Here is a 14,455-nt window from a genome sequence, read left to right on the forward strand (position 1 = left end):
ACCGTCCCAATGGTACAGATCCCCCCTGTTCCAAAACTGATGCCAATGCCCCATGAAGAGGAATCCCTCTTTGCCGCACCAATCCCTTAGCCACGTGTTTTCTTGCCTAATTTTCTTGTCCCTATGCCAATTGGCACGTGGCTCGGGCAGTAATCCGGAGATTATGACCCTTGAGGACCTGTGCTTCAATTTCCTGCCTAGTGCTTCGTAATGCCCAAACAGGTCCTCCACCCTAGCTTTGCCTATGTTGTTGGTACCAACGTGGACCACAACAACTGGATCCTCCCCCTCCCGCTCCAATATCCTTTCATGCCGGTCGGAGATGTCTCGCACCCTGGCACCGGGCAGGCAACACACCATGCGAGACTCCCGATCCGGCTTGCAAAGGATACTATCTGTCCCCCTAATTATAGAATCCCCTATAACCACTACTTGTCTATTAGCTCCCGCCTCTTGAATGGCCTTCTGGACCATGGTGCCTTGGTCAGTTGGCTCATCCTGTCCAGAGCCCTTTTCCTCATCCGAACAGGGAGCAAGAATCTCGTACCTGTTGGACAAGGTCAAGGGCTGAGGCTCCTCCACTCCTGAACTCCGGTTCCCCCTACCTGCCTCACTTACAGTCACACTCTTTTGTGCCTGATCACTAGCTGAATGTGAATTACTTAACCTCCCAGTTGTGACTGCCTCTTGAGAGCCTTTGTTAAGTTCCCTCTTGGCGACCTCTGCTACAGTATAATTCCTGAGGAAGGGCTTATGCCTGAAACATTGACTCTCCTGCTCCTCGGATGTTGCCTGACCGGCTGTTCCCAGCGCCACACTGTTTACTCTGACTCTCCAGCATCTGCAGTCCTCACTGTCTCCTACAGTGTAAATTATCCCAGTCTCACAATTTTTTCCTTATCTCTAAAGTTTCTCATCTCTGGTATTCTCCATGTGGGATTACCTGATTGGAGTATACAATATCTGTGGCGGTGGTGTCAAGGACAGGCAACTGAGGTATCCCGGGGAGTAACTAAGCGGATGACTCAACAAAGGCGGTTAAACTTATAACTTTATTCTTTTATTTTTCTAGTTTATATTAAGAAGGATTCTTTAGTTAATTATTACCTTATTTCCTTATTTTTCTACTTATTCTGTGAAGGTAATGCTTAACTTTGTTTCTTTTACTTTTTTGTGCCTATGTTAAAAAGTTAAGCATTGCCTTAACCTTTTATTATTGATACAAAGTAGTAAAAGAAATAAAGTTAAGCATTACCTTGTTTTTTTTCTAGCTAGGTGCCATGGTACCTAAGATGGCACCATGCGTGTCAACATCATATACTTTTCACAGTAGTCTTGTACTTCTGTATTTGAGTACACGTGACAATACAATCTAAACCTAAAGAAGTATATCCATTTGGACATGTCAACTTCCAAGCACAATTAGCAGCCAATCAAAATGGACCAATTAATTGAACATGCTGGGACTGGTTTTAAAATGACAGCAAATCAAAGGCATTATGCCAATAGTTTATGTCACTCAAACAAACCCTCCTTCTTGGTCAGCTACGAACATCATAGGCAAGCAAACCTCCCATAAAGGCTTGTTCAAGTGCCAATAATACAGGTTTGAGTAGAATCAGCAATGGCAGACTCTGCTCTGTGTATTACTTTCACTGTGTTGTAGATGTGAGGATATTGAACCAGATTCACGTTGTGAACTAAATAGGAATTTAGCTGGCTCATCGTCTGGAAGAAGAAAGTTCCTCAGCATTTTATTCTTGGTCATTTGTCTCACCCTGTTCTCAGCCAGTGTTATAAAATTTAATCTTATACCTAGTTGACGGGTATAATGTAGATTAATGGCTCACAAAGGGATTTGGATCAATCAATTGCATTGTCTAAGGAAGGGCGACGAATGTTAATGTAGCTATGTGTTTAAGTTGTTTTGAAATGTGCAATGTGAGAAGGTTTGTTCTGGCAAAAGCTGAATGCATTTGGAAATTACATTAATCAATGCACTAAGCATCCAATAAATGTGAACCTGCTCAATCTAAGTGGTAATTATTTTCTTGGTCACATTTAAAGGACAGTCATTAACTTGTGGAGGAGACAGTGAGGTTTGCAGACGCTGGAGATCAGAGTTGAGAGTGTGTTGCTGGACAAGCACAGCAGGTCAGGCAACATTGGAGGAGCAGGAAAATCGACGTTTTGGGCCGGAGCTCTTCATCAGGAATGAGGCAGGGAGACTCGGGGGTGGAGAGATAACTGGGAGCAGGGTGGGGCTGGGGAGAAGGTAGCTGAGAGTGCAGTAGGTGGATGAAGGTGGGGGTAAAGGTGATAGGTCAGAGAGAGGGTGGAGCGGATAGGTGGGAAGGAAGATGGACAGGTCATGAGGGCGGTGCTGGGCTGGCAGGTTGGAATTGGGGTAAGGTGGGGGGAGGGGAAATGAGGAAACTGGTGAAGTCCACATCGATGCCCTGGGGTTGAGGGGTCCCAAGGTGGAAGATAAAGCATTCTTCCTCCAGGCACTGGGTGGAGAGGGAGTGGTGAAGGAGGAGGCCAAGGATTAACTTGTAGAGACCCTTTAAAGAATGCAACATGTACCAAAGTGCTCTACAGCAAATGCAGTAGTTTCAAAGTATAGTCACTGTTGTCAGAAATGCTTCATTAAGAAGTTCACAAACAGCAGTGCTACAATGACCAGATAACAAGCTTTTTTGATGACATTGCTGTGATAAATACTGGCAAGGGCACCACAGAGAGCACCCCTGCTCTTCTTTTTGAAATTGTTTCATTAAATCTTTTACGTCTGTCTGAGAAAGCAATCAGAGCCTGGCTTTAGCATCTCATCGAAAAGACAGTATCTCCTGACAGTGCAGCATTCCCACAGTACTGTACTGGACTGTCAGCCTAGATTTCTCATTTGGAGGTGAGTTTACTGCCATCTGAGCCACTGATGACACATTTAGCACCATCTTTTTCACTCTGGGCAGCAAATTCCCCTAATAAACCATTCTGATTGGTTCACAAGATAATTCTCAGCTCCGTCTGCAATGAGTATCCTTGTTACTGAATATGTGACTATCTTCATTCTCAAGTGCTATGAATACTCGACTTACGAATTTAAAAATAAACTTTTAAAACATTGTGGCTCAGGAATGTGGATTTGTTTTTTTTCTGGAGCTGCCAGCAATCAGAAGGTTAACACGTTGGTAGATTCTCTTTGGGTTGCCATGGATGACAAAAACTTGCCTGTGCTTCCTACTTGCTTCAAATCACTGATTCATTGACATTTCTCAATTACATACACAGCAATTGTTTGCGAAGAATAGCGAAGATACCTCCAAATGAGAAATCCGGGCTGACAGTCCAGTACAGTACTGTGGGAATGCTGCACTGTCAGGAGGCACTGTCTTTTCGATGAGATGCTAAAGCCAGGCTCTGATTGCTTTCTCAGACAGACGTAAAAGATTTAATGAAACAATTTCAAAAAGAAGAGCAGGGGTGCTCTCTGTGGTGCCCTTGCCAGTATTTATCACAGCAATGTCACCAAAAAAGCTTGTTATCTGGTCATTGTAGCACTATTGTTTGTGAACTTCTTAATGAAGCATTTCTGACAACAGTGACTATGGAATCCATAGGATTCTTCCTGTATTCCACAGAAAGTCTTTGGTGAGGTTATCTGTCCCTTCCCCTGGCCCCCAACTCAATGGCAGGAAACAAAAGAACCACAGTACTTCAAACCGAATGTATTTGTCATTTTTTCAGCAGCAAAAATATCAGCTTACTTTTAGCTTGGAGTGAAACCATGAAGTCTTATTACATTTATCACAGTGGTGAGGTTATTACATTAAAATCAAGTATTACATAGTAAAATTTATGTTATTTAGTATCCCACCAACCAGAATATTCTCCCACATAGGATTCTGGGTAATCCAAGATGGAGGATGGGAGAAAATTGTGACTGTAAGAGCTGTACCTTTTTTGTGTTTTTTTCAGTGTTGGAGTTGATTTCCTCAATTCCTCAGTAATTACTGTTTTATAAGCTGTTCTATTGTATTGTTTTGGAAAAGGCATTTGGATGGGTATATGAATATGAAGAAAATAGGCCAAATGCTGGCAAATGGGACTAGATTAATTTAAGAGTTGGACCAAAGGGTTTCTTTCCATGCTGTACATCACTATGACTCTATAACTGAAATTTCTTATTTCCTTGCTAGGCATCACTGTTACTCTGTAAAATATCACTATTGTCTGCCTGAAGCCATGGTAAAGGAAGTGACTGAAGGTTAAAATATTTCTCTCTTAATGCTTATAGTAAAGAATTAAAGGTGGAGAGACTCTATGGTTTGTAGCATATGCCAAAGCATGTTTTTTTAATTTCATTTTGACTATCACTACAAGCTGCAATGGGATAACTGACATGCTGATTTACTGGCACCATCTGATAGTATGACCATTGCCATATCATTGTTTCTGTATTTCATGTCAATGACTTTTAATTCAAATTCATAAGGGAGGTGATGGTCTGGTGGTATTATCATTAGACTGTTAATCAAGAGATCCAGAATGTTCTGGGACTTAGGTTCAAATCTCATCATGGCAGATGGTGGAATTTAAATTCAATTAAAAAAAAATAGCCTGGAATTAGGAGTCTCATGATGACCATTGTTGATTGTTGTAAAAACCTATTTAGTTCACCAATGTCCTTTAGGAAAAGAAATTGCCATCTGGTCTACATATGACTCCAGACCCACAGCAATGTGGTTAATTCTTTTAAATTTTGGTGACACCCTCAGCCCATGAATTTATTTTAAAAAAAATTGAGTGCAAAATAAATTCTGATTCTTATGAAAATGTTCTCTGTTTCTATTTCCACAGCTGCTGTCTGATTTGATAAGTGTTTCCAGCATCATCTTGTTTTTCATCCAGATTTTCAGCATCCATACTATTTTGATGTTAATTTCTCATTGCAGTTCCAATAACTGCTGGGTGCCATTGCAAGTCCGAACACAGACTTGTCTTTCTATCTCACATTTTAACTTTGCTGAAGATATTTTTGCACGAGAAACATATATTTTGAAGTTGAATCTGCTATATTTCTAACATGCCTCAGCTATTATAAATGGCATTGTGTAAAACACAAATGAAACACAACAAAATTGTATCAAGTGTGGCGGTTAGTTAGTTCAGTTGACTGGTTTGCAATGCACAATAATGCTATCTCAAATCCTGCACCAGCTGAGTTTACCATGATGGAATCTTCTTCTCAACCTCTCCCCTCACCTGAGGTGTGGTGACCCTCAGGTTAAACCACCAGCAGTCACCCCTCACTCTCTCATGAGATAGTAGGATTAAGACAACTTAACCTTTATGTTCATTATGTGTTAGACATAAAGCTGAAGTGCAGAACTAAGTCAGGGTTGCAGAATTTGATGTGAAAGCTTTGCTCAATATTGTGTCACTCTCTGCCTCTCCAGGTTGCCCATCGAAGTTGACCCTGTGACAGTTTTTGCGTCCTTGTCTCCTGAAGGAGTCTTAATTATTGAAGCTCCCCCTGTGAGACCACCTTGCTATTTCTATGGTGATGACAGCATGAGCATTGATGCAGAAGAAAATGGATTGAGAGGCCAAGAACAGACTGTTTCTTAATCCTAACCGACTAGAAAATCTCCTGTCAGAATTTGCCAAGAAAAGGTTATTACCTTCAGAAGAGTCAGCAAGAACTGTATATACATCATTGTTTGTTTACTTTGATACTTCTAGATAGTCTTACAGAAGATACTGATCTGTTTTGATCTGTTTTGGTCTATTTTGTATATGAGAAGAAAACTGTACATTGATTGTTGGATTTGTTTTGCACAATAGCATATATTTTATATGCTAGATATAGTAGAGTGGTTCAATATTGATTCTCCTGAAAAATTCATTTAATTGTTGATTTTTGAATAAAAGTTAGGTTGAAAAGTATTTTCCTCTGTTAATATTCTGTGATTCTTTTGAATTTATTGACACAAAGCAAGTGGTCTGGGTCAGATTATAGATTTCCACTAGATTTTTGGGTTCTAATTCCAAACAGATAGAATGAAAGCCTCCACTACCTGCGCTTGTAAATATTTAACATGAGCCGCGTTTGGATTGCTTGAATAAAGGCCCTAGTGAGCATGGATCCAGAGATCAGAACCATCTTTAAAGACAGCAATAATTGATCCTAATTTGGATAAGAATGGACTCCTGAGATTCCTCAACTGGTGCAAAAGGGGCTGTCCTCGGACTGGGGGACATCTAAAAAGAGCCATTAACATAGACAACAGTTCCAAGGTGACTGTCTGTCTTCACAAAGGCATAACCGTACACAAGTGGACCTTGCATAAAAAGGAGATCATAGTGAAATGCCTAAAGCTTTATTCCAAAAGGTGGATTTTAAGTAGAAGCGGGAAGTCGAAAGATTCAGGGGAGAATCCCAGAGCATGCAGCCTCACTGTCTGAAGACTCAATCTAAGCACTTTCAATTTAAAATATTATTACACATGATTTTGTGGTCAGAACAGTGATTTCTCTTCACACTACCTCCACCCACAACACTAGTGAAGATTTTTTCAAGGCTGAGTATAGAATTATAGAATCCCTACAATGTAGGAACAGGCCATTCAGACATCAAGTCCACACTGACCCATGCCCCCCCCACCCCCCCTACTCTATCCTTGTAACCCTGCATTTCCCCTGGTCAATCCATCTAACCTGCACATCCCTGGACATTATGGGCAATTCAGCACGGCCATTCCACCTAACCAGCACATCTTTGGACTATGGGAGCAAACCCATGCAGACACTGGGAGAATGTGCAAACTCTGCATCAGTACTCTGTAGTGCAAAGGTCTTCCCGATGATACATATATAAAAAGGAGCAAGTGGAAGATTGTGACAGAGATAGAAAATCTGCTCATGAGGTGGAATATTCCAAGGACAACATTCTTTGAGATTCTCTAATTGGGCAACCAGATAATTGATATTAGATTTGAAGGAGATGGTGAGAAGGTAGTCAGCACTGGTAAGAGATTATTTCTTTGGCCCAATGATCCATTCTGTTCCTGAATAATCTTGTGACATAAATTAATTTGCTTTTGTATTTATTTGTCCTTGAGATGTGGACAGTACAGGAGAAGTAACATTCATTGCTATTGTCAGCTGCCACAAGAAATTAAGAATCAACAATGGTGTTTGACACAGGATGGTAGGTCAACCTCTTCACTAGTAAGTCATTGGGATTTTAATGACAAATCAGAAACACTTATGGTCATTTTCTGGTACTAATCCACAAGTGACATATTTATCAAATCTGGTTTAAAAATTTACTGTGGCAGTAAATGAACTCCACTCTCTGGGTAGTTAATCAAATTTCATAAATATGAAACAACTCTATCCTTTAAACTATGTTGTGCTATATTAGTAATATGTAATAGCACCTAAAACAGGTTGTTTGATCACTAATGAACCCGTTTTGGTTCAAATCTGCCATAAAGTGGACAGAAGTATTAACAGTAAACGTATAGACACTTTTATTTCTAACGTCTCTCAGCAGTATTCTGATCCACGTTTTTAAAATGTTTTAGAATACTGTGTAGAATTCTGGTCGCCCTGTTATAGGAAGGATGTTGTTACCTAGAAAGGTCACGAGAAACATCTACAAGAATGTTCCTGGAAGTGGGAGGTTTAAGTTATAAGGAGAGGCTGGATACGTTGCGTTAGTGATGCTGGAAGAGCACAGCAGTTCAGGCAGCATCCGAGGAGCAGTAAAATCGACGTTTCGGGCAAAAGCCCTTCATCAGGAATAAAGGCAGACAGCCTGAAGTGTGGAGAGATAAGCAGAAAGTAGCATAGAGTACAATAGGTGAGTGGGGGAGGGGATGAAGGTGATAGGTCAGGGAGGATACGCTGGGGCTCTTTTCCCTGGAAGCGGAGGGTTGAGCTTATAGAAATTCATAAAATCATGAGGGACATAGATAAGGTGAATAGTGGAGGTCTTTTTCCAAGGGTAGGCGAGTCCAAAACTAGAGGACATAGACTTAAGGTGAGAGAGGAGATATTTAAAGGGACCCATGGGGCAATTCTTTTCACACAGAGGGTGGTGCGTGTATGGAATGAGCTGACAGAGGTGGGTACAATTACAACATTTAAAAGACATTTGGACAGGTACATGAATATGAAAAGTTTAGAAGGTGATGGGCCAATGCAAGGCAAATGGGCCTAGTTCAGTTTAGGATACCTGGTTGGCATTGACGAGTTGGACTCTACTTGAAGTGAAGTTCACCTCAGGATATGGAACTCTATCATAGTTGAGGTCAGTAGCAGAGACATATTCAAGGAGAAACCAGATAAGCACTTGAGAGGGAAAGGAACATTTAGGGTTAGATGAAGAAAGGTGAGAAAACATTCATGCAAAATTTGAAATATTGGCACTGCTCCTTTTGGAGAAGTAAGGACTACAGATGCTGGAGATCAGAGTCAAGAGTGTGGCGCTGGAAAAGCATAGCAGGTTCTGATGAAGGGCTCATGCCCAAAATGTTGATTCTCCTGCTCCTGACCTGTTGTGCTTTTCCAGTACCACACTCTCGACACTTGTCCTTTTGGATCCGTTTCTATGCTGTGATTAACTGTTTTGTAACTTTGTAAAACCCTGTATTAGAAGCAAGAATATCACTAAACTGGGCAAAAATAATTAGCCACAGAATTCTACGCATTTATGATCCAGTGAGGTTCTGGAGAAACCACAGGTTTACTGACGCTGAGCGAGGACTGGATTGACTTTGACTATTCCGTCTCTGGTTTAAAGTCTGTCAACACTCACTATGAACCTTAGGAAAAGAAAGAGACAATTTTGGCATGGTGGACGCCTATGGGTGAGCTTGAAAACACACGAGATGATGACTCAAAGCCTAAGTGCTGGTTTCAAGGCCTGGACGTACAAAATAGCTTGGATCTGGTCACAGGTTTTCTCTTCAGAGAAAACAACAGTGAAAGATTTGTTTTTAAATGTGCAGTATAAAAGGTCAAACTGACAGCTGGGGCCTTTGCACTGAGAGTAAACAGAGATAAGTGACAGTCAGTGTGAAAGTCCATCTACATATCGTTGCATCCTTCACAAAATCAAGAACAGTGAAAGAGGAATGGATTTCTGACAGGAATATAAAGTAGTGACAGAACCAAAGGGTTTTAAACTCTGTTGTTTAAATTTCCCATGTAGGGTGGCATGCTGGCTCAGTGGTTAACACTGCTGCCTCACAGTGCCAGGGACCTGGCTTCAATTCCAGCCTTGGGTGACTGTGTGAGTTTGCACCTTCTCCCCATGTCTGCGTAGATTTCTTCTGGGTGCTCAAGTTTCCTCCCACAATCCAAAGATGTACAGGTCAGGTGAATTGGCCATGCTAATTTGCTCATAGTATTAGGTGCATTAGTCAGGGGTAAATATAGTTTGGGCGGGGTGGGTTACTCTTTGGAGGGTTGGTCTGGACTTGTTGGGCTGAAGGGCCTGTTTCCATACTGTAGGGAATCTAATCTGAATCAAACATTGATATAAAAAGTTGAAATGAATGTACATAATATTTATCAACACTCAATGACATTACTCAAAAGACAGCAACACGTTTTGCACTAAAAATCTGTGTTTTTTTAATGATTAGTGGCCCATTCGCATTATTTGTTAATTTAGCTCTGTTACTCCAATCAAAAAAGGCTGTCCTACTGAATCCTGCGAAGTTGGCATGGATACCATTCTCTGGTTGGGCGCTGGAACTGTAGTTAGAAGGAGAACAACAGACCATTGGATTGAACATTTTGCACCTCCTTCTCAATTCAATGCCATCTAACAAGGCAGTCAAAGGGACCACAAGCAAATTATACCATATGTTTGTGTAGTCTTGATCTTTTCTGAAGGAAAAGCATACCTGTCTTCAAAGGTGCAACAAAAGTTCACTCGATTGGTTGATACAAAAGGGTTGACCTAGAAAAAAATTTAGTAGAATCGAATTATATTTTCTGGAGTTTACAAGTGTGGAATGTAATATTGTTGAAATGAATAAAATACCTCAACAGGATAGACATTGAGAGGTTGTTTTATATTGGCTAGTGAGTGTAAAACTAGGGATTAGGTTAAAAAGTCAACCATTTAGAACTGAGATTAGGAGAACTTTTTTCACTCAGAAGGGAAGCAATGGATGTGGGGATGTGTTAGAAAAGTGGCTACCAATGTAAGTGGTGAAGTAGACTTGATGGACTCCTGAGTGACTGGCTCTTGCTTCTATTTCTCATTAGATTCCATGTTGACTTGAGAAACTGTCTTTTCTGGTATTCCCATCCCCCTACATTGGAATCCCACCAGTTTTCCCATAGATCGACTGTTTTCCAACCTGCAGACCAGGCAGGTTGCTGAGTACTGTGGTGGCTCTGAGTTAACAGGCTGTCCTGTTGGAGTCAATGGAGTTAGACTTGGCCACAGCTCTCTTGGTGTCCATTCAGTCAATCACCCATTAGCTAATAACCACCCTTCACTTTCACTGCTTTCCTCTCCTGCTAATACAGCGTACGTCAGGCCTTCTTGTGGTGCAGTGGTACTGTCACTACCTCCAGTCTGAAAGGCTCAATTTTAAGTCCCATCTGCTCCAGAGGTGTGTAATAACGTCTCTGAACAGGTTGATTTGAAAAATAGGTTAAGTAAAATAAAAGTACAGCACCAATTAATAAGGAAACTCAAAATAATGATAACACACAAGCACTCCAGGTTAAGGCAACTCTGATCATTTACGACCTTTGAGTTAGATACAAAATAGTATTTTTGATCCCTGGGTCTATCCACCATTGCACATATCACAATACTTTAATTGTATTTATATACAGTATAAATACAACAATAATTATACTGATGTGTATGGGTGTTCCAGAGCTTAATGGTTTTCCCTCAGTGATTTAACCTTTTTGATGAAGAACATCCAAACTACGCATCTGCTAAATTTGAATGGGAAAACATTTGTTAGGAGCATACCTTAAGGATTCAAGTGATAATACCTTACAGCATTTCGGACTTTAGTTGAAGCAAATGCGGGGTTTGCATTGCAGAGAACTATATCTGAACTCGAGACTATTGATATCACAGGTAAGGAAGAGACAGAGAAATTATCATTGGAAAATGAAAGCTTGTGGAAATTCTTATCGTAGAATCCCTCCAGCATGGAAGCAGGCCATTCGGCCCACTGAGTCCACACTGACCCTCCAATAGACATCCCATCCAGGCTCACCCCCTGTATTTCCCATAACCATTCCACTTAGCCTGCACATCCCTGGACATTATGGGCAATTTAGCATGGTCAATCCAGCTAACCTGCACATCTTTGGACTGTGGGAGGAAACAAGAGCAAACTGACTCGGACTAGGGAGAATGTGCAAACTGCATACAGACAGTCACCTGAGAGTGGAATCGACCCAGCATCCCTGATGCTGTGAGGCAGCAGTGCTAACCACTGAGCCACCGTGCTGCCATCATGATTTTGTTCATTGTGATTCAATGCCTTGCATGTTTGTTCTAAATTTCGATTTTAGTACTGCACAATCCGATGGATGAGGAACTCTGTGTAAAACGGGTAACAGTCGTCGCAGCTCATTTAACAACTCCCTGGATTTTCGTTCCCACTTATTTCAAACCAAGTGAGGGTTGGGATCTTGAATGCACCGCCTGAGACTGGGATCAAGGCAGCTTCAAGAGGGAATTGGTTGATTATCTTCAAAGGAAGAGTGCAGGACTACAGGGAGAAGGTGAGAGGGTGGCACTCAATGAATCGTTCCTCTGGAGAATCAGTGAAGATACAAAAGGCCAAATGTTCCCTCTCTGTGCTTTAACAATTCTGTGATTCTGTGAAGTCAAGAGAAATAAAAGTCAGCAGAGCTTTTGTACTGAGTTGCTCTACATTGTGATCTATTTCAGAGCAATGTAGAGATGACTCTAGTTCTAATTTCAAGCAGTTTATTTACAGACCTTTAAATATCTTAGAACTTGAAGTATGTGCGTAGTCTCTGGGGCATTCTAGAATCTTCTGTATGTCTGTGGAGCCAGAGGCTGGACTCTAAAGCTGTACCCCACAGGCTTAAGCAAACAAGTACCATTACAAAGATCAGTGAGCAGCTCAGTACAATCAAATACAGATCAATTCCATTGATTACTATCACCCATTTCATACTGTCATGTAAAGTCAAAATTAAATCCCTCCATGGAATTGTGGAGTAACTGGAATTTAGAAAACTGGCAATATGATGTTGCCATAACTAACTCTAATCCGACATCATCCATAAAGTACAGGCTTTATTTTTAACCACGTAAAGTATCCAGGACTGAAACATCTGCTAAAAATAACTTCAGTGTTTAATGGCAATGCATGTAAATTTAGCATGTTAACCATGACTAAGCAATTTGATCTCTGTGCCCGACACTGAATCTCTGGGCACACCGAGCAAGAAAGACAAGCTGGAGTTTCAAACTACGTGGAGAAACATTTGGCCCAATCAAAATATAAAAGCAAAGGACTGTGGACTCTGAAGATCTAAAACGAAAACAGAAGTTGATGAAGCAACTCAGCAGGTCAGGCAGCATGTGTGGAGAGAAAGCAGAGCTAACTTTTCGAGTGCAGTGAACCTTCTTCAGGACTGGAATGGGCCCAATCTTATTATTCTTTGACAAATGTTTCTTTGCATTGGGTTTGTCGGAGGGTTTCCCACCTTGAGGCCCAGTGAGATCACTTGCTGCATCTTACCAAGCTCACCTCATTAATAACCTCTCAGGTCTGTATGCCATCGTACTACATGCCGTTTTTAAAAGCCCATTATGCGCACGGGCAAATACTGTCAGTGCGGAGCTGCCCTGCTCAGTTAAGGATATTTGCCCAGGACATGGGGCAGTCCAGGTGTATTTGGCACCGTGTTTAGCAGGTCCTGCTGGGTGGGCTGGCAGACAGGTGGGAATCCCTCTTCCTCCACGTCCAGCACAGCAGGCCATGAGATTGGACCATGCCAGGCTGGGCCGAGGTTACCACCCAGGTTAAAGCAGTCTCAGCTCACTGTAAGTTTGGCTCGCACTAGAGCTCAGCACATGAGGAGGCGATGTCCTCGTGTTGTTATCACTGGTCTGTTAATGAGAGGCCCAAGTAATGTTCCAGGGCCCAGGTTCAAATCCTGCCAGGACAGATAGTAGAATTTAAACTCCATGAAAGGATCTGAAATTAAGACTCTAATGATTCCATTGTAGGAAATACCCATCTGTTTCTTTAATGGAATCTGCCAATCTCACCTGGTCTGGCCTACATGTGACTCCAGACTCTTAGCAATGCGGCTGATGCTTAACTGCCCTCTGGGCAATTAGAGATATATAATTAATGCTGACGTTGCTAACAACGCATTTAGTGAATGAAATTAAAAAACGGTTAATGATCTTCTCCAGTCTGCTAGCCTAAGTGCCACCATCTTCCCTCTGGTAGCTTATACTGTATCACTGCTACTCTACTCAAATCCTACTAAGGCTCTACCATTCACACTATTGCCTCCAATGGCTTCGCCACTCACCCTCACCCATCTCAACACCATTAACCCTGCATGCCCAATGCTCATTTTCTCTGGTCAACTCCCCACCTGCACTGAGAGTCATAGCTGTGCTACCCACTTCCATCTCCCATAATACCTCTCTCTATCTCTCTCTCTCTCTCTCTCTTTCATTCCAAGAGGAAAACAGCCCACAACAGGCCAGAAAGAGTCATGATGCGTGTTGGAATTCATTCACTCAGCCTGAAACTCTCTGACACCAGAACAAACAGAGATAAGTAACAGGAGAAAATCCACCTGCAATGGATTTTCAGCCATTTTGCAAATCTGCCCATGTGCTCCTTGATCAGGAGACCTTTAGACCATAAATTGTAGGAGCAGAAGGAGGCCATTCAGCCCATCGAGTCTGCTCCACCATTCAATGAGATCAAAGCTGATCTGACAATTGTCAACGACTGGTGAAAACTCTGTCTGTCTTCGCCTTGAATACATTGAATGACCCAGCCTCAAAGGCCTTCTGTGGCAAAGAATTCCGCAGATTCACTACCCTCTGACAAAATAAATTCATCCTCATCTCTGTGTTAATTGTGTGACCCCTTCTTCTGAGATTGTGCCCTCTGGCCTTTGACTCCCACAACCTTTCCACATCCACCCTGTCAAGTCTTAGAGTCATAGAGTCATAGAGATGTATAGCATGGAAACAGACCCTTCGGTCCAACCTGTCCATGCCGACCAGATATCCCAACCCAATCTAGTCCCACCTGCCAGCACCCAGCCCATATCCCTCCAAACCCTTCCTATTCATATACCCATCCAAATGCCTCTTAAATGTTGCAATTGTACCAGCCTCCACCACATCCTCTGGCAGCTCATTCCATACACGTACCACCCTCTG

General features: G+C 41.9%; 1 protein-coding gene and 1 long non-coding RNA gene across 4 annotated transcripts in view; both read left to right on the top strand.

Annotated features, from left to right (window-relative positions):
* Window positions 1-5,952, top strand: part of hspb8 (heat shock protein b8) — a 19,491-nt gene extending 13,539 nt beyond the window's left edge. The window contains exon 3 of the mRNA XM_043715889.1: window positions 5,463-5,952. Within this exon, the coding sequence (XP_043571824.1) occupies window positions 5,463-5,634 (172 nt within the window). The 3' untranslated portion in view covers window positions 5,635-5,952. The remainder of the gene's footprint in view (window positions 1-5,462) is intronic.
* Window positions 5,953-12,458: 6,506 nt separating this feature from the next.
* Window positions 12,459-14,455, top strand: part of LOC122562481 — a 13,696-nt gene continuing 11,699 nt past the window's right edge. For 2 of the 3 annotated variants that reach the window (XR_006315329.1, XR_006315327.1), the window contains exon 1: window positions 12,614-12,807. This is a non-coding gene — a long non-coding RNA (uncharacterized LOC122562481). The other variant, XR_006315328.1, reaches the window with a different exon arrangement.

Source organism: Chiloscyllium plagiosum, chromosome 25, assembly GCF_004010195.1.
Source record: "Chiloscyllium plagiosum isolate BGI_BamShark_2017 chromosome 25, ASM401019v2, whole genome shotgun sequence".
Lineage (NCBI taxonomy): Eukaryota > Metazoa > Chordata > Chondrichthyes > Orectolobiformes > Hemiscylliidae > Chiloscyllium > Chiloscyllium plagiosum.